Source organism: Caloenas nicobarica, chromosome 8, assembly GCF_036013445.1.
Source record: "Caloenas nicobarica isolate bCalNic1 chromosome 8, bCalNic1.hap1, whole genome shotgun sequence".
Lineage (NCBI taxonomy): Eukaryota > Metazoa > Chordata > Aves > Columbiformes > Columbidae > Caloenas > Caloenas nicobarica.
Genome location: NC_088252.1, coordinates 24,547,786 through 24,568,491, shown reverse-complemented (window position 1 = coordinate 24,568,491; position 20,706 = coordinate 24,547,786). Strand labels below are relative to the sequence as shown.

At 46.4% G+C, this 20,706-nt stretch overlaps 1 protein-coding gene across 2 annotated transcripts; it reads left to right on the top strand.

The window, feature by feature from the left end:
- The first annotated feature begins 531 nt into the window (after positions 1-531).
- EIF4E2 (eukaryotic translation initiation factor 4E family member 2) lies at positions 532-20,039 on the top strand. 2 transcript variants are annotated; one of them, XM_065640157.1, is made up of 8 exons: positions 532-619; positions 1,357-1,471; positions 2,839-2,973; positions 5,298-5,402; positions 8,284-8,436; positions 8,528-8,664; positions 16,965-17,043; positions 19,573-20,039. In XM_065640157.1, the coding sequence occupies exons 1-7, from the start codon at positions 600-602 to the stop codon at positions 17,008-17,010; spliced, it is 711 nt and encodes a 236-aa protein (XP_065496229.1). In that variant the 5' UTR covers positions 532-599; the 3' UTR covers positions 17,011-17,043; positions 19,573-20,039. The 2 variants fall into 2 exon arrangements, with proteins under 2 accessions (XP_065496229.1, XP_065496230.1); XM_065640158.1 differs by lacking the exon at positions 16,965-17,043.
- Positions 20,040-20,706: the final 667 nt, after the last annotated feature.

The window sequence follows — 20,706 nt, the reverse complement described above, 5'->3', positions numbered from 1 at the left end:
AAATTATGGGTCGGAGGTGTGCAAAACACTAATGAGAAGATTCTGTGCTCATGGAGTAGCGGGGTTCATAAAGTGTGAGGAGACTCCCTGCCCTGAAGGGAAAAGGAAGCGCGGGGGGGTGTCCAGGCCTGTCTGTCACCACAGGAGGTGAGTCGGGCAGACCCCTTAAAGAGTGACTGACTGACTCCTGAAACTGTATCTACCAGAGACAAATGAACACTATGAATACAATGGCAGGGTGCTCGAGCCTGCTGGCTGTGTGTCTGCAGCTGGGGGGCTGCGCGGCCGGGCGCTGGGTGTCGTGTGAAGTGACAGCCCGACCCGCGGCCGCACCCCACGGCGGGTTCCCGCCTCTGGCGGCGGGCTCGCTTCGTGCCACACCCAACATGGCGGCCACCCCGGCAGAGGGTGCCTCCCCAGAGCTCACACTCAAGATGGCGGCGGGGAGCGTCCGTTTTCTCCTTCCGCCCTGCCCCGTGCTTGTGCCGCCGTGGGGAAGCGCGGGGCGGCTCTCGCCGGAAGCGGCGGGAGGCTTTAGGGGGCGGACTCGGCGGAGCGGAAGTCGCTGAGCTGGACGGAGGTGGCGGCGGCGAGCGACGATGAACAACAAATTCGACGCGTGAGTCGGCGGCGCGGCCCCCCCGGCACCCCCGTCCCCGGCACTGCGGGGGCTGCGCGGCCCCGCTCCCCGGCTCCTGCCCTCAGCGCCGGGCGGGCGGGACGCGATGAGTCACGGGCCGCGCTCAGCCCCGGCCCGGCCCCGCTCGGGTGCTGCTGCCGGGCCCTGATGGGACGCGGGCCCGAGCGTGGGGGCAGCGGCACAAGCCTGTGCGGGTGGCGGGGCGGCCCTGGGCGGGGAGCCGCGGGCCGGCTGTGGGCCCTTCGCAGGGATTGGGGAGGGCGGAGAAACCTGGGGGTGTCTGCAGGCCTGGGGCTGCCTGCAGCCTGGGGCTGCCTCTGCTCGGCTCAGGGGCGCGGGGAGCTGGGTGGGAGTCAGGGACAGCGGAGGGTCTCCGTGTTCGCCTCCTGAGTAGTTTAGGGACCCTGGCAGTAGTCGGGGTTTTCTGTGGCAGGTCCGTGTTTAGGATGAACTGCTCGAGTTTGTTCTAAAAAGTCATTTTGTTGCTCGCTTGAGCTTCAAAGCGTGTGACTACAATTCCTGCAATGGGCTCTGGGCATGCAAAGTATTAATAATAGTAATAGTTTTCAGGGTGTGGGTTGTCAAGTGTAGATTTCCAAACGCCGATGGCCCTTGTGCCACAGAGGAGCTTAGAAGCAGAAACTACTGGGGCTTGGTAGGAGACTTCTCAGCTGTGAGATGCAAGGCTCACTTTTTGCATTCTTTTTCTTTATCAGATTAAAAGATGATGATAGCGGAGACCATGACCAGAATGAGGAAAATAACACACAGAAAGACAGTGAGAAGGAAAAGAATGACCGAGAAAAACCACAGAGTACGACTAAGAGGAAGGTACAAGGCTGACACCTGTGTTCTGTCACTAGGGCACAGTGTTGGGGGTGTCCTGAATTCAGGGATAAGGGAAATGTGTCTTGGTGGGCTGCGGTTGCTTAATGCACTGTTACTATTGTTAATGAAGGCAGAGGGGCTACATTAGCATTTGGATAATTTGACATAGTTTTTGGAGGTATGTAATCTGAGGGGTGAATTCTCCCTTCACAGACACAGCTGGTGCTTTGCCAGGCTTTTGAATAGAAATGAGAAATAAAGTTTTATTTTGTCCCTATGTTTTTTTTCTAAGAGCATATAGGGGAAGGACTGATTGACGGGGGAGTCGTGGCTTGCAGTTGGTTTACCAGGCTGTGTTTGTGCCACTGTTGAAAAAAGTGTTGAAAGTGCCACTGTTGAAAAAGAAAGGCCTCTAACTGCATGAATAAAATTAACCCATTTTCAGTCAAACCAGCACAAACTCTTAAGACGGGGTCTTGGTGAGTGTACTGTAGGCTAGTGAAGAAGGCATAAATTCATCCTGCTTTTTATGTTGTGCTTAGGAAAGCTGGTCTGTCTAAAGTAATTCAGTCCTCTAATTTACCATAGACAAGAAGAGAATAGAGATTTAAGCCCTAGTTATTCCTGTAACAATATCAAGTGATACAATATGAGGGCTTTTGAGGGATTTTTTTTCTGTCCATTTTGACTCTTGGATAATGAGCTCTCATTAGCCTCTCTTATGCTTATTAGAAGTCTTTTTAATCAGAAATGGATGTTTTGCTAACTGAAAAGTGATCACTGCCCAGTGCTGGCCATGGGTTTTACCAAAGCTGACATAACTAGTTCTAAGACAGACTAATCCTCCCAGACTGTCAGGGTGTTGGTTGCTTAAGGGAACTGGTGTCACAAAAGAGTTATAATTACTTTTGAATCATGGTTTAGTATAAATGGGTTTTGTTCTTTCCAGAGGATGAGAGTGGCTTTTTTTTTTCTTAATTTGAAAAAGTTTAAACTCTTGTCCTTTTTAGTTTGTCTTTTCTCCTTTGAAATAGGAACAGTTAAGGACTAAAGGTAAAATTAGTAATACTGCCCCTACAAATTACAAGGGTTGCTTTTTCTGTGATGCTCTCCTGAGCTAACTTATTATTTCCTTAGTTAGCCCTGTGCTGTAAATTTCTAGTATTCTTTATAGTAGTCAGCTGCTATTAGCCTAATGGTCCATTTCAAAAAATAAATAGATACTATTTTTCTGTAAAAACGAGGATCGGTTGTTTGGTTTAGAGTCTGTGAGGGCAGGACAATATGGACTTCTCATGCTGTGAATGTAATTTTTCTCATTGCCCCTTTAGAGGAGTGTGGAGGGGTAAGGATGCTTTTCTGTTTTGCAGGCTGTTGTCCCAGGGCCAGCTGAGCACCCCTTGCAGTACAATTACACCTTCTGGTACTCCAGACGAACACCTGGGAGGCCAACCAGCTCGCAGAGTTATGAACAGAACATCAAACAGATTGGCACCTTTGCCTCCGTGAGTATATCCCTGCTGTCCTTGTGTCCCTTGGGCACCGCGTGGCCGTCGTGGCTGGCTTACCCCTGTGCTCTTGCTGTCAGGAACAGAGGAGAGTGAGTGAACTTCTGTGACTTGTGTAGGAGTTCTTGAATTGCCTACAGCAGTTGATGTGCCTTGAGAGTTCCCTGCCCTGTGCTAGAAATCTGGGCTGGCAGTAGTGGTAGTAGCTGGAATAATCATAGAAAATGAAAAGAACTCCCATGTAGCTTAAATGTGCTAGCTGGAGCAGAACTTGACAGGTGAGCAAGAGGAGAAAGGAACAGTTTTTCTGGGTGCTGTGGAGGTGTTGGCACATTGTCTTTTGCCTGTCTGGAAGTGATGACTGAGGAGCAGTTTGGTGTTGCAGTGGAGTTCATTAAAAGGCAAACTGCTGTCCCATTCCCCTTCCACTCTTTGTGGAATAAATTGAGCGTATCCTGGAAAGGCAGTGTGATGTCGTTGCATGGTACTGGCATTGTAAATCTGTCATTAACATCCCAAGATGCATAAGCAAAACATGTCTCTGTTGTAGAGGCACCACATATGATACCATTCATAAGGCTGGGAAGTCTGGCTGCTCAGTGGTTTTGTATTAAATCTAGTACTTTGTCCAGATTTTCCAGGGTCCCTCGCAAATGTTAATTTTGCCCAGCAGTAAATCTCTATCTTCTGTAATGTGAGAATTCATAACAATATCCCTTTATCCCTTCTGGAGGCTGCAAAAATAGGCCTGTCCAAGCAGCTGGGTTGTGTTATTGCATCCACACAGGATAATCGGGGGAAGAATAATTCTAAGCCCGTTGGATTGTGGGCTGTCACTGCTGCTATTCCCTTGTGTGAGCAAGTACTTTTAGTTCAGTGAATGAAAAATGTGGCTTCTGCATGATGATCCTGCAGTAACATTTCAGTCCGTTAAATCAGTGTAGACTTAACATTGATTTATTTAGCTCCTTAGAGGAAAAACTTAACACATTCTGTTGTCTGCTCTTTGCTGCAAAGAATTTGTGGTCACTGTTGTAGGTTGGAAGTGCTAGAGTTGTGTTAGGATGGAGGAGGACTGGCCAGCAGATGTGGTAATGTGTTTGGTTCCAAATTCTCTTTAAGGAGGGGGAAGAATAAGTTTCAGAAAGAATTGTCTGAGCCTAAGTCTGGGTTCAGATTTATTCTTTTTTTTTTTTTTTCAGTAGTAAACTCTAAGAGCTTTTGAATTCTGACTGTTAAAGGACCTATTCGCTCAGTGCAAGAATTTATTTCCACGCTGCATTTGGATGTGTCTAACAGAAATAGATTGCTTCTGACCCCACCTTAATCTTGATTCCTAATTTTGTTGAATATAAAAGCAAATTCTTGCTTGGATGGCAGAGGTCAGAGATTGGAGCAGAATTCCAAGTGCTGACCGAGTCATTAAGGTCTCTGATAAAGTACTTGGGATAGTGTCTGACCCCTCCAGCTTCACTGCTGGTCTGCTTAATAGCTATTGTCTTCCTGAGTAGAGTCCCCTTAAAATGTAGTAATTAGTATAATCTCTTCCAGTGCCTTGTTTGTTTTAAAGATCCAGCCTTTCTAAAATCTTTTCTCATCCAGAGAATCTCAAAGGATAAATGTGTTATTTTTAGGAATTAGAAAAGATAATTGCCTCGCCTTCCAGCCAGATTGTCTGAAGTAAACACAGGGGTTCTGGAATGGAAACTGGTCCAAGTGTACCATGGCAGATTGTAAAAAGGAAATAAAGAGGTATTTAGGTGAAAGCTCTGGATGGTGCCTTAGGATCTTAAACCAGCACCGGAATGTGTCTTTTGTCTTAAAACCTAGATACAGTAAAATTAAATACAAAAAAGTCTCATTTGGAGGCTCCTGCAGTCTCCACGATTGCCGAGTGCCATGGGTAATGCTGGGCTAATATGTATGGTGTAGAGAGGCTTAGCTGTAGCTTATGCACTTGATGTATACCCACTAATTGAAAGCTTGGGCAGTAAGATTTACAAGATACGTTTGGAACTGTTCTCCAGAGCAGCAGTTACCTTAGCACAGATTTCTCCAGACAAACACCAAGTAACTTCAGAGGCACCTGCTGAATATTTCAAGCGGTCATCTGGTAATGGAGGCGGCCAGGAACAGACTCCCAAGCTCTGATCCTCCCGCTGCCTTCTGGGTATCCTGATCAACAGCCTTGTGACAAGAAAGTAGAACAGAAGAAGGGAAGGTGGCTCTGGCCAGCTGGTGGAGAAAGGGAAGCCTGTTTCTGTAGGAATCTTACTGTGAGCAGTTCAAGCAGCCTCATTGTGTGGTTCATGTCATTGCAGGTGGAGCAGTTCTGGCGGTTTTACAGTCACATGGTACGTCCTGGGGACCTGACAGGCCATAGTGACTTTCATCTTTTCAAAGAAGGGATCAAACCCATGTGGGAGGTGAGTTGGAGCTTTCATTTCTGCCTTGGTATTTTCCCAGAGTATTCTGGAGGGAACTTTCCACAGCGAAGGGACTCTTGTCATTAAATGGCACTCCAGGCTTCTCTTGGGTGCAGTACTTCATTCTGGCTTTCATGTAAACTTGTCCTCGGACCCTGTCCCATGTCACCTAGCAGTCCTGTGACCTGCTGGCAGAGGAGGGGAGAGATGAGAGAGTTGCCAGCTGCACTCCCACAGAGGTTGTGGAACTGCCTTTGCCTGCAGGTCCAGAGGATCTCTGGGCAATGTTGTCTGGAGCTCCACGAAGAGGGGACCTCAGTTAAGTTCTGTGCCTCCTAATATAGACACTCGCCCCTTATTATGGCTTTGTCCAGTGACAGCAGTATCGGGCTTTCCTCTAGAAGGGCTGGACCTCTTAAATGGAATTCAACAAAGCTTATAGGAAATGAACCCTCCTTTTCCAGACAAAGAAGAGGTGCATATGGTTAAAAGCCTACAGCTGTACTTGGAGATAGAAGACTTAGCCCTTCATTTGCTTTTTTTGTTTCAGGGCATTTCATTTGCTTCTGTTCATTCCTATCCAAATCCAAAAAGAAAAAAAAAACCTTTGCCCAGCAAATCATTCTTCCAGTTCCTGGCCTGCTTCCAGAGATGACCAATACCATTTGCAGTATGAGGATTTTATGTGTTGCTCCGAAGCACCTAATTATGCTGCTTGGTCCTAAGAAATTTATATGTGACCCTAGCTGGCAATTATTTTAAGCAAGGTGTTTTATAGCCAGTTACTGCAAATACAGTTTATATAAAACATTTAACCCTCTTTGGACTCCTAGAGAGCTAGCTGCTCTGATAATGTGTCAACCAGAGAGTCCACGAGTTAGTGATACTGGAATTTCTATAAAGTGTTTCCCTGTAGCCATTTTATGGTGGAGGTGGAGAGATTTGGTTTTTTACTTGTGGCTCCACTCCCTTCTTATATTTATAGAAGAGGACCCACAGTCTTGCTGCTGACCTTCCCTTTGCTGCTTGCTTTGCAGGGCTTTGTTTCTGCGCTTTTCTCTCCCAAGCTAATCCTTACTTATTGTCATTCTTTTAGGCACACAGATGCATATATGTAGTTCTTACCTTTTTCTGGATCCATCTGTGCCTTTTCTGGGTAAAGTCAGAAACACTAAGCATAATGATCCCTGGTGATTTACTGGGCTGCAGATCATTATTATTCTGGTAAAGGGAAATCAAATGCTTGACTGAACCGAAGCTTGTTTAACCTGAAAGAAAACTAACAATAACCATAGAACATGCAATACAGCATCTGCCTCCCAATCACTGTTCTCTTTCTAGCCTTGAGCTCCCTTTGAAATATTTTGAGCAATACCATTTTTTCTTCTGACCCGTATTAGTCATTGTGGAAAGTTTGAGGAGTTAAACCCAACTCCCTGCTTAAAGGCTGAAGCCTAAATGGCTGAATTCTTACAGTGTGATGTTCACAACTTGGAAAACAAGGATGCTTAATGACAAAGTAGTTTGCATCTCATGGGAGTATGCCACATTCCTGGAATGTGTTGATTTGGATTCCTCACCTTGCATGTGGCTGCTCTCATGCTCTAGGGTTTGTCCAGAGCCGACACCTTCCGCTTTCAGCACAGGTTTTAGCACTTTACTGAAAACTGGGAGCCTGGTGAATGCTGCTGCTATGCTGGCACTTCCAGGATTGCTTCATTAGCACTTGCTGTCTCTGAGAGCACACAAGTGTTTTGTTTTATCTGGGCCCTAAAGAGCCTTTAAAGCTAAAATGAAGTTAACTGTGTTTCATTAAAGCCTGGGCTGCCATGCCTGGCATCTTTAAGGGGTGTCCCAGGTTGGCAGAGGGGATTGCTGGTGATTTGGCCAGGGATGTCCTGTGTTATGCAGTCCCCTCTGCATTGTCCTTTGTTCTTCTCTGTCCTAGACCTGTCTTCCCTTTCCATTCCTTACTGCCACCTCTTTGTCTTGTTCCTACCCCTGTCTTCAGCTTTGGATGGAATTTGTTCCTCTCTCACCATGTAAGATTTCCCAGCTACAGTGTTGTACAAGAGCATGCCGCAGGGTTCTGCACAGAAGAGGAGCTCCTATTTGACATAGTGTGTGTTCTGTGAAGCAGAGGAGTCTGTAGCAGTTTTCAGCTCTTTTTCAGGTGAAATATATGGAATGACAATATTAAGGTGACAGACTGGGGGCTTAGTGTAATTTTTTTCTTTATCCCTTAATTTTCGATTATTGTCCTGAGTCACCACAGTCTTGGAACAAACATTCAGCTATATGATGTGTGATAATGTCAGTGGCTCCCAGAGAACAAACTGGTCCTTTCTGTGTTAGCACAATTTGTGAGCCCATTCCTGGAAATGTGGAAGGAAAGTGTTTATCAACTTTTAGCTTGCTTTTAAGTATCACTTTGTGAACTCTTTCCCTGCCTTCATCTTCTGTGATGAGGGATTTTTCCAGTTTTACAAGCAGAACTACATATGCAGGGAATTAGATGAAGGGTGAATTGGTCTCAGGTTTAGGAATAGTTTTAGGGTCCTTGCTGTTGGTTCGGTGTGCAGATTGGTGGGCTGGTGCTAAGTCTTTTCTAGTGGGATCAAAACACGAGAGCTCAAGTCTTCAGTGCATAGAACTTTGGAATGCTGAGAGTCATTGTTTCGAATACTTTGTATTCAAAGCGGTATACATCTGTCTCTGCTTGTATGGGGGAGAAGTGAAATGCTTTTGCTTGAAAATACCTCCATTCTGTCCCTTGCCCCACCCAATCAATATCTGCCCCTGTCTGTGGCTTTGCTGTCTTGGGGGAAAGCAGAAAAAATAGCTAGAAGAAAATAAATTGATTTCTTGCCCCTCTTCCTAGGACGATGCCAACAAAAATGGAGGTAAATGGATTATCCGTCTGCGAAAGGGTTTAGCGTCACGGTGCTGGGAGAATCTCATTCTGGCAATGTTGGGAGAACAGTTTATGGTGGGGGAAGAAATCTGTGGGGCAGTCGTCTCTGTCCGATTCCAGGTAAGCACTTCTGAGAACTGGCATGTACTTCCATTTGGAAGCTGGGCTACAAAAACTACCATCTGCTTGCCCCTCCCTTGCTATTCTGTAGGAGGATATTATCTCGATATGGAACAAGACAGCCAGTGACCAGGCCACGACAGCCCGGATACGCGACACGTTACGAAGAGTGCTCAACCTACCTCCCAACACCATCATGGAATATAAAACACACACCGATAGCATCAAGTACGTGTGGTGGCAGGGGGAGGGCTTGCTGCTGGTTGCATGCATGCTTGAGCAATTTAATGCAGATCGCAAGAACTGAGAGAAGTGCTTGCTTGCGTTGGGGTTGTTCACTGTGAACAGTAATACAAACAGCAGCAATTGTTGCCAGGGCACTTTGAAAGCCAAATATCTGTGTCATTATCGTGCTGTTGTTAGGGACATTTGGTTCTAGAAGTAAAACCTTATTTTTTTTGAAGTGTATAGTCTGTAGCTTTGTTAGCAATCCACCCAGCCTGTCACTTGGGAGATGGGCAGCCCAGTGTGGGACTGTGGCTTGATATATTCAAAGACAAGATTGCAGTGGGGGGTACGAGATTGTTTGAATAAATAGAGATTCTGGGGAATAAAGTGCGGAAGCTAACGGGGATTTATAGTGCCATTAGACTTATAAATGGTCTTGGGAAAGTGCTGTGTGAATTTACAGTGCTGTACAAATGATTTCTAATCATAATAAACGTCGTATATTAAGTCTTCCAGGCCCTGGTGACAGAGGCTCTTTAACAAGACTAGAAGATCACGGTACACAGAGAGGACAGCTGTATTTTTAAATAAACGTATTATAGCTTGCCATGCCAGGCCATTCAGGGTGACTTTTATTTCCCACAAAGTGACGAAAAATTGCATATGTAGGTATTAGAGATGAATAATGTAATTTTTCTTTTCTTTTTTTGTTAAGCGTATTATAAACCAATACACTGATTAGGTCATATTGGTTAAATTAATGCTTGAAAAGGTGTACCCAGAAAAAGAAGTGAAACAAATTAATAAGACATTGATAGAGCAGTGAGTTTTCTAATCTAGCCCATAATCAGGGTGCAAATACTTTTCATGACTTGCTTTCATTATGCTCGTTTGTCCATTCGACATATTCACCCTGTCATCAGCATGCTGGCAAACAGTTTGGTGAGATCAGTCCTGTTTGTAGCAGATAAGTAGCTTCCAGTTGTGGCCAATTTTGAGTGTGGGCCACTAGCAATAATACAGAGGTCTCATTTGAAGTGCCTGTGGGCATCTAGTGTTCCATGTGACCCTCCCCACTGTGTGTGTAGGAAAGAGAAGGGAAGGAAAAATTATTATTATTAAACTGAATCTTTTCCATGCAGATTTGGTTTCTGAAAGTTCCCACTTCTGTTGTTGAACTCTCGTATTCATGATTTTTGCCAGTAATGTTTCTTATGCACTTTGTGCCAGGAGAGGGCACTATGGACTCTGTGTCTGTGTTATGAGGTAGCAAAGTGCTGGTGTGGACACACAACAGGATATTTTACTCCTGTTCAGCAGTAGCAGACTGCGGACTGTGGTGATGCAGCTTTGAGGTGGGAGATGTTTGACTTCTCTCAGTCTCTGCAGGGAAACCTGTCCCCTGAGCCAGCTGTCCAAAGCTGTGGTGGTTGTTTGTGTAGCAAGCTCAGAATGGAAACGACGTGGCCTTTCCCTTATAAGCTGTTGCCACCAGGACTTCTAGGACAGAGAATGCTGCTATAGCAATGTCTGTAGCTGTTCTTGCTCTGGCAGGTGCCAGTCCTTGGGTGATGGTGCATCCAATATCATGGTTGTATTTGCCTGCGACAGTGTAACTTGCCGTGCTTGCTGCCCTCTCTTCCTGCATAGCATCGAAGTTTCATTATGCGCTGCTGACACGTGCTGCAAAATGAGCTTGTCCAGGAATAACAGGTGTTTGAGGAATGAAGTTTAGTAGCTCAGATTACAGCTGGGAGCAGTTCTTAAATAGGGGCGGACTGGCTTGTCTCCCACCTATTATTTTGTGTGTAGGAGGGATAGTCAGGAGTTGGTTTGATGGTGTCCTGGTGAGGTAGGTCTAAGTGATTCACTTTCCGCCATGTAGGGGGATCATGCGAGCTCTTTTTTTCCATTGCCTCGAGCTGCAGCAGCCTGATTGCAGTGCTGTCCAACATCTCCTTCTAATGGCACTGGTGTAAACTGAGAGCAGAACTGCTTGCCAGTGGAGTTTCTGTGTAGTGACGTGTGGACTGACTTGTGCCTTTCTCGCCTGGTGGCAGCAGCTGCAGAGAGGTGAGGGTACCTGTTTTGTTGACAGAGAAGAGCAGAACAGCCCCAGCTTTCAGTCTGACTCTGCTTGGCTATGCTTCATATCATTAAGGATCTCTCACTAATGAAGAATCTCTTGTGTAACTATTTCTATCCTCCATAAAATCTGTCTCCTTTTCCTCACCCATCTATCAAGCCCTGTTGAAATACTGTCCGTCATGAATAAACTCCACTTATGCTGTGCATGTACCATGTGATTTATGACTCAGGAGAGCTTTCTAGCCAGCACTCTATATTCGCACTCTGGCTGTGTTTTATGAAAGGCTCTAATGGAAGAGCCATGCTGTAGCCTTTGTCAGGGCTGCCTTTCTGGGGGGGCTTGTGGCATTTTTCATTTGTATGGACCGCAGCTCTCCACTAGAGCTCTGCTCATGTGCAGGGTTTGATTGGCATTGATTGGGCTTCGGGGAAGGGAGCATGCTTAGCGAGAAAAGAACAGGCGTTTCTCAAAACCTTGACTTTTAGGTAGTGAATTGACCTGGATTAGCTTTTGACACACTGTAAATGAACGCTTCTGTAGAAATTACTAGCGTGCCCCTCACTGTGGAACCTGAGCCCTGTGTTTCAGGCTTTATATATTTCTTTTGTGATGTTGCATTTCATGTTAACTCATTTTTAGACACCATTTTTCATTAGTTGTCAGTGAGGCTGCAGCCCCCTTTGTTTCAGAAAATGGTGGTGCTGCCAAGCTGTGTTTGAAAAGTATCTGTTGCTTCACAGCTATTCCAAGGAGCTATTCTGCATTCTGTCCTTTTTGCTGTCAGTAGTGGGGCTTGTGCATTTAGCTAGATAAGCAGATCTTTCATTGCAATTTTCCTGTGTTTGTCCTTTCTCTTGCTAGTGATATTGACAAGCTGCCTAAATCCCGGCCAGTGGAAGGGTCAGCCTAGTCTGTATTAGTTTCCAATCTTCCTAGAAGAGCTAGAGCAATCTCTTGGACTCTGCTTAATTCCAGGGGATTTATAGTACCTTAGGCATTACAATGCTGAGCATCTGAAAAGAACACGTGTGACATTTTGTGGGCTCCCTTGTTTAAATAGCTGGAGAAAAATCACTTCTCTCCATTCCCTCGGCGGTGGACTGAGAGAGGTGTGCTCGGTTGTAGTGAACCACTTAATAGATTCTGTTCATCAGTGTTGTTAACCTTGGAGGTGACATAGTCCAGCAGTGACAGTGGGTTATGGACAGTGGTACTCCCTGTGGTTTGGAATTAAGGAAAAAAAACAGAATGATCTCTTGCTGCCTTCGGAGGTGTACTGTGCTTGTTTTGAAAGCGTAATATTGGTGGCTGCAGCCTGGTCGTGTCTCAGCCTTTTGCCCTGCCTGGGGTTTTCAGCCTCTTCTGCACTGATAACTGTGTGGTCAGTGACCATCTCTTGCGTTGAGAGCTCCCACCTGCACTAGTGTCCAGGAATCCCAGGCAAATTCAACAACATTGCTTCAGATGCCAGGAGAGATCAAACCTGTGGCTGTAGAGCAGCTGCCGCTGAGCTGGCTGCTCTGGAAATATTTTGGTTGCTGTGTGACTTTATGGATCGTCCTGTCAGCTCTAAAGCAAGGCTGCTTTTTCTGAAAACAAAGCTTCAGTTATTTGTATGTGCCTGCTGCAGTGAGAGCTGAGCAGGGTATAAAACTCTCCTTTCAAAGTCACCACTGATAACTAATGGGATCGCTCGAGTAAATGAGAAGAATAGTTGATCTTAATAGGGCTGGCACTGGGTTCATTTCACTGCAGGCAGCTGGAGGAAATGGCCTCAGACTAAATTTTAGCTGAGAAACAAGCAGATATCCTATGGAAGGAATAAGGGTATGTGCAGGAGCAAGGTTCTTGGGACAAAAGAGTGAGGTATGACCAAAAAAAGAGAAATCCCCATTGAAGAGGCAGGTGTTTGACAAGAAGATTTTTGTGAGGCAGCAAGCTGGTGGTGGGGTGCCTGTGAGAAGTGTCCATTATTGCTACATCAGAGCTCAGCCAATTCTGTTAACTCTATTACATTTTTATAGCACTGGTTTCCATTGACTTGCTAATTTCCAAGACTTTAGAAGAACTTCTCACTGCTGCTGTCCTAGTTGTGTTATCTTTGACTGTATCTTAAGTGGTGTGGGCCAGGTTAACCTTGTCTGAAGTTGGGTGGTTTGCAGATGGAACCCACAGACACTCTCTGATGCCCATCAGTGGAAGGCTGGTTGCCTTGGGTCTTGCCAGCTCTAGTGAGCTGGCACCCTTATTCCTTCAAGTCTGAGAGCAGGAATAAAAGCTAGAGGAGAGTGGTGAGGTTCCACATTTGATAGCTGTCCTCCTGACTATCTGCAATAGTGGCTTAATTGATTTATCACTCCATTCTCCAGTTCCAGTAATATTTCCAGGTGCTGCAAGTCCAAGAGCACTTCTGTAGACCTGTGATTTGAAATGATGGATTCATTGATTTGCTCTCCATCACCCTAGTATGCTTTATTCAGAAGTGTCTGTGACTTTGTAAAAAACTTCCTTATCTCGGTGGCCTGTCTCTTACCAAAGAAGTGACTGTTACCTATTTATTTCATGTTTCTTTTCAAGGAGGTCAGTTCATTTGCGTTCATTTCAACGTCGTGATGGCTTCCCTATTTGCCTTTGCTACAGATACTGCCAGATATGTGAAAGAATTACTTCAGACTAGAAGAATATCCTGGATTTTTTTAAAGCTGTGGGTTTTCAGGCCTGTCACGAAGTTCTAAACTGGCTTTGAACAAATCTCAAATGCTGCGATAGAGCACAGGGAGCACCCGAGACGAGGCTGTGCTGCTCTGGACACCATTGCAGAGTGTGACGGGTGGTCACTGCTGGGAGGTGACGTGCAGGCTGGCGGAGGGAACAGACCCTGGTGACTGTCGTGAGGGTGGTACACACCATGAGCTCGCTGTCTGCTTTTTTAGCTGGGGAAGGTGACAATAAGGAAAGAAGGCTGCACGGGGAAATACTGAAGGGGAACTGCTAGGACTAAAGATTGAGGGTGGGTGGAGAAAACAGCAAGTGCTGCTTTCACAATGTGGTTTGGAAAGTCCCTTGAAGCGGCTGTGGCTGCTCTTCCTCTTTTCGCTGGAGTCTCTGATAGTGGCTCCTTTTTGCTTTTTTTTTTTTTGTTTTTTTCCCTAGCTTACTTGGTGGGGATAAAGGGAGCCCTGCCTGGGTCCTGACCGTGAGCAGTGCGGGAGAGGGTGGGAAGTTTCAGCAGTTGTGGGTCAGGAACGAGTGTGGAAGAACAGCTCTGGCTGGCTTTATTTAGCCCGCTAGTGTTTCCATTTCGCATCTGTTCAGTGGGAATAACCTATGTGTTGGGGATCAAGTCTCTGAGTATCTGACTGCTGCGCAGGCAGGATAGCAATAAGGTACTAAAAATGTCTATACATAAAAATAACCTCTTAGACTGTCTGGCACTGTGCCTTTGGCACGTCACAGGCTGTAAAGATTCTGCCAGATGAAATTAACTGGCAGCCTTGTTCGGTACGAAATGGAGAGCAGTTTGCCCCGCTAGCACAGTTTAGGTACATTAGAGCAGACACATCCTGGTGAATTTTTTCAGTCAAGTCAGCAGATAGTTGGAGTAATTAGTACTATAATATGTATGAGGGTCTTGGCTTAAAAATTCTTGGCTGGAAGAGCTTTTTCTGTATGTCTGTGAGAAGGACTTGGCAGCTGAAGGACTATGTGCATGATGTTATTAGGATGTTGGAACAGGAAACTCCTTGGTTTGAAAGGGGTAATAAATTATTGATTATGTTGACAAATAATCTGCCCTTGTGTCCCTTCTGCAGAGAACAGAAGTTACAAATTTGAGGAGAACTGTGGGAGAGGAAGGAAAGAAGATGTGGGTGATGGAAATGTGGTAGAAATACAAGGCAGGAGAGGCTGGAGGGAAGACTTGAAAGTAGAGACTTTACGTGACTGGAGATGTGCGTAGCTTTCCAATCTGTATTCAGCAGCTAAGAGGGCTTTGGATCACGTTTCTCTTCCCCCTAACTTTCTTCTGGAGGGAGGCAGTTGCACCCACACTGTCTGGTACCATATGCTAACTGGGTGACATGGGCAGTCTTCCTTTCTCTGCAAGATTTCTTGACCTCAGACAGTGCTGTGTCTAGGGAGACTTGGGGGAAGGTTCCCATTTAGAGGCCTCTGTGCTGCTGCCTTGCTTAGAATGAGCGCCTTGAGGGTTTGTCTCTCCTCCAAGCAGCATACTGCTGTATGTCAAGCTGAATTGCAAATCTGACCTCAGCAATCATCTGTGAGATGCATCACTTGGTCCTTCTTCTGCAGACCGATTCACCCTTGATTTTGCCCTGCACTTGCCCAACTGAGTCTTGAGGGAAGGCTGGTGTACGAATGCACCACGGCTGTCCTGTGTGCTGTCCTGTGTGCTGTCCTGTCGCATCTCCAGCACCCTTCGCTGTCTTCCTCACATTGCCTTGGGCTTCAAAGGCTCACGTCTGAGGGTCAGCCAGAGATGCCATGTAGCTTTGGGACTCCCATGGATGACTGTTACTCACTTGTCCATCCTAGTCAAGATCAGGATTTTGAGCTACCGTGGATAGAGGGAGACTGAGGAGAAAACCCAGCCAGCTGTAGATAAGTGCTCTCTTAGACCAGCTGATCACCTTGGCAGTTCACAAGAGTCTGTGACTTGCAGGGCTATGGAGATTTAGTTGCTTCTTGGAAGTTTTCTCAGAGCAGTTTTGAACTGGGAAGAGCTGGAGTGTTTTGCCACTCACGGGGCTTGTACTGGTGCTGCTGAAGTCAGTGATCTTTAGGATTTAACTTCCAGGACTTTCAAAAGAGCGTTTTGCTGTCCTGTAGTCTGGGAAGGCAGTGTCACAAACTCCACGCTGTATGCTACAGTGACAAGCATCTTGCTCATGCCCTCTTTGTTGGGTTCCCAGCAAGACCGCCAGTATGTGCTGTACAGTCTTGCAGAGGACATTGCAGGTGCTCTGCCAGTATACTCTGTGTTCATTTGGGCTATGACTTTGCTGAGAAAGAGCATGTGAAAACTGAGCTAGAGCATGTGAAAACTGAGCTGCTTTTGCACACAGTGATGAGGAGCTTGACACAGTGAGGCTCAGGTAAGAGACGAGTGGAGGGTCTGTTTTTGGCACAGATGCTGACTAATACAGGATTTCCATTTCTGGTCTCTCCTGCCATGTTGCAGTGGCCAGATGTGACAGTGCAAAAAACAAGATGTGAAGTAGCTTCTCAGTACCAGCAACAAAATCTGCAGGACAGTCTGGGTTTGTGACTTACCTGGGTTCCCTTTAAGGTCCCTCCAACTCCATGGGACTCTCTGTGTTCCATAAATGACTTGGCATGTGCTGTGGGCACCAGCGCTGTTTTGCTGGGCATGGGGGAGCTATGAGGTTCTTTGATGTCTCTGTTCCCAGAAGATAATAGTCATGCTCACATTAACCTCAGCATCTTTGCCCTGAGAGGGCTTTCAGTATGCTGCCTTCGTAAAACAGACAGCAATTTTTCAGTCTGCTAGCTTCGTCCGTCAGTAACATTCTCCGCCAGGGAATGCAGTGTTAGGCCTGATCCCTCTAACTTATCTGAAAACATTTCTGTTTCAAAAAGCTGTAATATTTTTACTGGGTCATCATTAACAATGCAGGTTTACAATAGGAAATGAGACTTTCTAATAACAATTGGATTCTGCTGCCCGATCGAAGAATATTGTAATAACTAAGCTGTGTAGCATTAAAAGAAGCCCCTTTTGGGGGGATTACTACATACGCAAGTATGTGGTGAAGCGTGAGGCTAGTAACTGGCTGAATTCAACCAGCCAAGGAAAATTGTAATCCTCCAGAAAAAGGTAACATTGGCTATTTTATTAGCAAAAGGAAATAGATGTTCCATTTGTGGCTGGGAAGGTCATACCTGTCTCTGGGTATTAATGTGGCTGTATCACCAGCAGCCATTGGGAACGCTTCATGTCTGTGCAGAACGTTAAAGCTGCCTCGCACTGTCAGATGTTTGGCTGGGTTTTAAGGATGCTTCTGTCCACTGGGGCTATCGGAGAATATTGCCTTGCTCTCTGAAGACAAGTGCCTTTCAAACGCCATTGAATGTTTCTGCTCTCGTTAAAAGTTAAGAAGCCTGTGATCTGAAGTGCTGTTTTTTTGTTTCTTTTTTTTTTATTATTTTTTTTTTCCCTCTGGCTTGCCAGGGCCTGGGAGGAGTTTCATGGCCTGGTGAACAGCAGTGGCCGCTGATCGAACGTTTCCCCTCCCTCTGTCACACCCAGGGTAGGGCCTCATCTTTCTTTGTATGTGACTTCATGGCATACCTCTCAGCTTCCAACCCTCTTCCCACGGGCTGGCATGTTCTCTTGCCTTGTGGGCCTGGTGGTGGGCCCATTCTGCTACTGACTCTTTCCCAAAGGTCAAAAATGATTTTTTTTTAAGGTTTTTTTTTTTTGACCAAAGACTCCATTCACTCAGCATTTGCTGTTGTGATGCTGTGTGCTGTTGTGCTGACATGTCCTTCTTCTGTGCAAGGCACTCGTGTCCCAGACCTGGTCCCAGGAGGCTGAGAGGTATGTCTTCAGCTTGGGTCTGTTGTCTAGGGTTGCCTGTCAGATGTGGAGCAGTAAATGAATGCTGAATACATCCGCGTGATGGACACTGAGCTTGGCAAATGCACCTTTGCTCTTGACAGTGGGCTGGAGCAAAATAAATTAGTCTGTCAATAAAAGCTTGTTCAGGAAGGACAGACAGTAGTTACTGTATTTAGAAATAATAACGCTGTGGCTAATGAGATTAAACCACCTGCTACTTCTGGTAGTGGCAACTGGCCATGTGCAGAGAAAATAGCCAAGGTGAGCTCAGCGCTGTTGTGAGCCTCACAGCTCAGATTGTTTTTCCCCTCCAGTGCCTACTTCCCTCATGGTAGGACCTTTCCTACCCAGGGCTTGCAGGAGGCCTGGCGGTGGGAGTTGTGTTTGGTTGTAGCCAAGTGGGATTGCGGCACTGCCAAGTGCCAGAGCAGGGGAACCCTCTGGAAGGAAACATTACATCACCAAGTTCCCACCCCGTGGTGGTACGTGGCTGTTCCAACACAGCCGAGCTATAAGGGGCAACAGGGCATCCCAAAACCTCCCTCGGCAGCGTTGGGCAGGCAGTGCTCTCATAGCTCACTCTGAAGTCCTGGGTGGAGATAATACCTTTCCTCACAGATTTGGCTTTTTATGAGGATCAATGATTACAAAACATTACACAGTCATCTAGTAGTGTTTTTATTGTTAGATGACATTCAAATGACCTTCCAGCAGAGGAAGCCAGCTCAGTTCGTGAAATACCAGTCTCAGAAGGCAGGAAATGTGCCAAGTGTATCGGAAGACAGTGACAGAGTTGATTTAGCTCCCAGCTGGATTGGGCTGCCTGTGATGAGCAGAGGGCCTGGGGCACTCTGATAAAGGCAAAAGGAGGGGAAATGTAAAAACCTGTCCGAAAAAGGTCTAACCAAAGTGTGCTGCCCTCCTGAGGCAGATGGCACAGGTGAAATTACAGTATGGGATGGAAAGCCAAACCATTGTTGCAAATTAACCGGAATACAGTTAATGAATCCTGAATCATGTTCCCAAATGGCTGCACAGCCTGCTTTGCTGGCAAGTGCAAAGGTGAACCCCAGTCTTTTGCACATGGCCTCCAGCATGGTTTTTTGGGTCATGTCATAGCAGAGTAACTTGTTTAACTCTCTAAAGAGTATTTTTTACTTCCTTCTGCTCCTCCAGCTCTCCAGCCCACCTCTTGGAGATGTTCCAGCACGCACTGTGCTGTTACAGCTCTTAGCAGCACACAGTGCTAGCCCAAGGGTTTAAGCAGAGTTTTACAGTCCTGCAGAGCACTTTGCTCCTGAAGCTGCTGCCTTTGCTCTTCAACACAGCTCTGCTGATTTGGTGTGATAGGTGCTGGGGCATCCCTAGGTGTTTGGTTTGGGCAACTTACTGCCTTGGCCCCGTTAGGGGAAGAGCTGCCCAACCTATCGTCTCAAAAGATTTGTAATCTCATTTATTTCCATTTGAGTTTAAAAAAAAAAACACACCACCTTTCTATTAATGTGTAAATACACTTTGCCACTTGCTGCTGCTCACAGGCTAGCAGTAAGCATTAACACAGAGGTTTCTGTAACCTGCCCCATCTTCAGTTGCTGCCACGTGCCACAGGACTATACAAATGGAGGTTGTGGACCAGCAGTCTGCTCTTTGTCAGTAGCCCCTGTCAGTGGCTGTACTCATGTGAGTAAAAGGTACTGAAGAAACTCTTCTATTTAAACTTGAGGGAAACATCCCTTTGAGATTAGATATTCTTTTAAGGTAGGAAAGACCAGAGAGCTAAACTTGACAGCATGACAAAAGGAGCCTAAATACAAGGGCCAGTGTCAGGAGAAGGTTGGACTGACATATTTGTGCTCCAGGCAGAACTCCTGAGGACAAATGTTTGGGAAGGAGGAGATCTTGCAGGCTGTTCAAACTCCAGAATCTATCAGGGAGATTTCCAGATACTGTAATATGCTTTGCTCTCAGGAGGTGACACTTTTTTCTTCCTGATGAATGGGGATGAATGAGGCTCCCCCTGTATTCCAAGTGTTCTGGAGCAGCAGGTTGACTTGTGTGAAAAGTGTCTAGTTAGCAGATCTGCTCAGGAGGTTTAATGAGCATTGATTTGAGTGACGTACTGGGATGGCAACACTGGTGGCTGTGGTGGGTGGAATGGGGGTTGCTGTAATCTGAAGGAATGCACACCTTTAACCTCTTTCTCCTCTCTGTTTTCCAGGGATAATTCAAGCTTTCGAAACACAAAAATCACATTGTGAGAACAAGAGTTGGCACTAAGCTCCTCTCTCCGTGTTGAAAGCACTGAGAGGTCTCCACCAGTGCCCTCCGACCTCTGAAGGGACTCATGGGCCGCTCTCTCGCACTCCTCCTTGGAGGAAGGATCCATCTGAAGCCCTCCAGCAGCGGTGACAATAGAGGCTGATTTTGTCATACACAAACTTTTTTTTAGCAGTGGGGCGGGAGGCCAGCCTTTCAATTAGCAGCGTGCCCTTGGGGGCCACATCTTGCAGCACTTTCCTCTCTTTCTCTACATGGCGTGCAGGATCTCTGGGATTCTGCCTCAACGTCAGAGCCTTTTGCTGAGGGATACCAGTATTATAAATCTCTCTGCAGCTGGGAGGAGCTTCGCAGTTGAGAGTCAGCCCTATGGTTTTCAGATGCCCCCTTTCAGCTCTGCCAATAAATTATTGGGTCTCTTTGTTTCTTTCAGTCTCTCTTTTTTTGGCTCTGTCTGGAAATCGGTGGGTGGTATTTCTCTAGGCTATGGTAAATCCCTAGACCTGCTTCTGCCAGCTCTGCAAAGCATCTTCCTCTGAGCTGCAGCAGCAAAGCACCCCAAGTGCCAGTGGTGGCCAAACTTCACCGTATTTGTGGATTTACACGGGCAGAGAAGTTAGAGATGTAAAATCTTGCTTAAAAAATTAGGTGCTTGCTTCATCTTTGCACCTTCTTCATACTCCCTGGTTAGCAGTGCCTTGCACCCAGCTCTGTTTCTTGGGGAGAGGGATGCAGCCTCCCTGAAATGATGACAAAGAGGCGTTTGGTGTCACTTAGTTACCTTGACTCTGTCTTGGTGGAGATCCAGCAGTGCTACCCTGTGTTGGATCCAGGGAAAGGCTGAATGCAGGGCCGTGTGTGCTTCTAGAGGTTTGCAAGTCTCTGGCCATCTGAGAACCTGGACTCCCCGTGCGTGTGGCAGGAGGGGGTGATGGCCCAGGAAAGCTGTGACCAGAAGAGAGGCTGCAAGTGACCCCCTGTCTCCTGCCTCCAGGATGAGGCTGGGCTGATGGGTTGTTGCCTGGAAAGCTGTAGTTCGGGTGCCACAGAAACAATAGGAGCTAATTATTTCCTC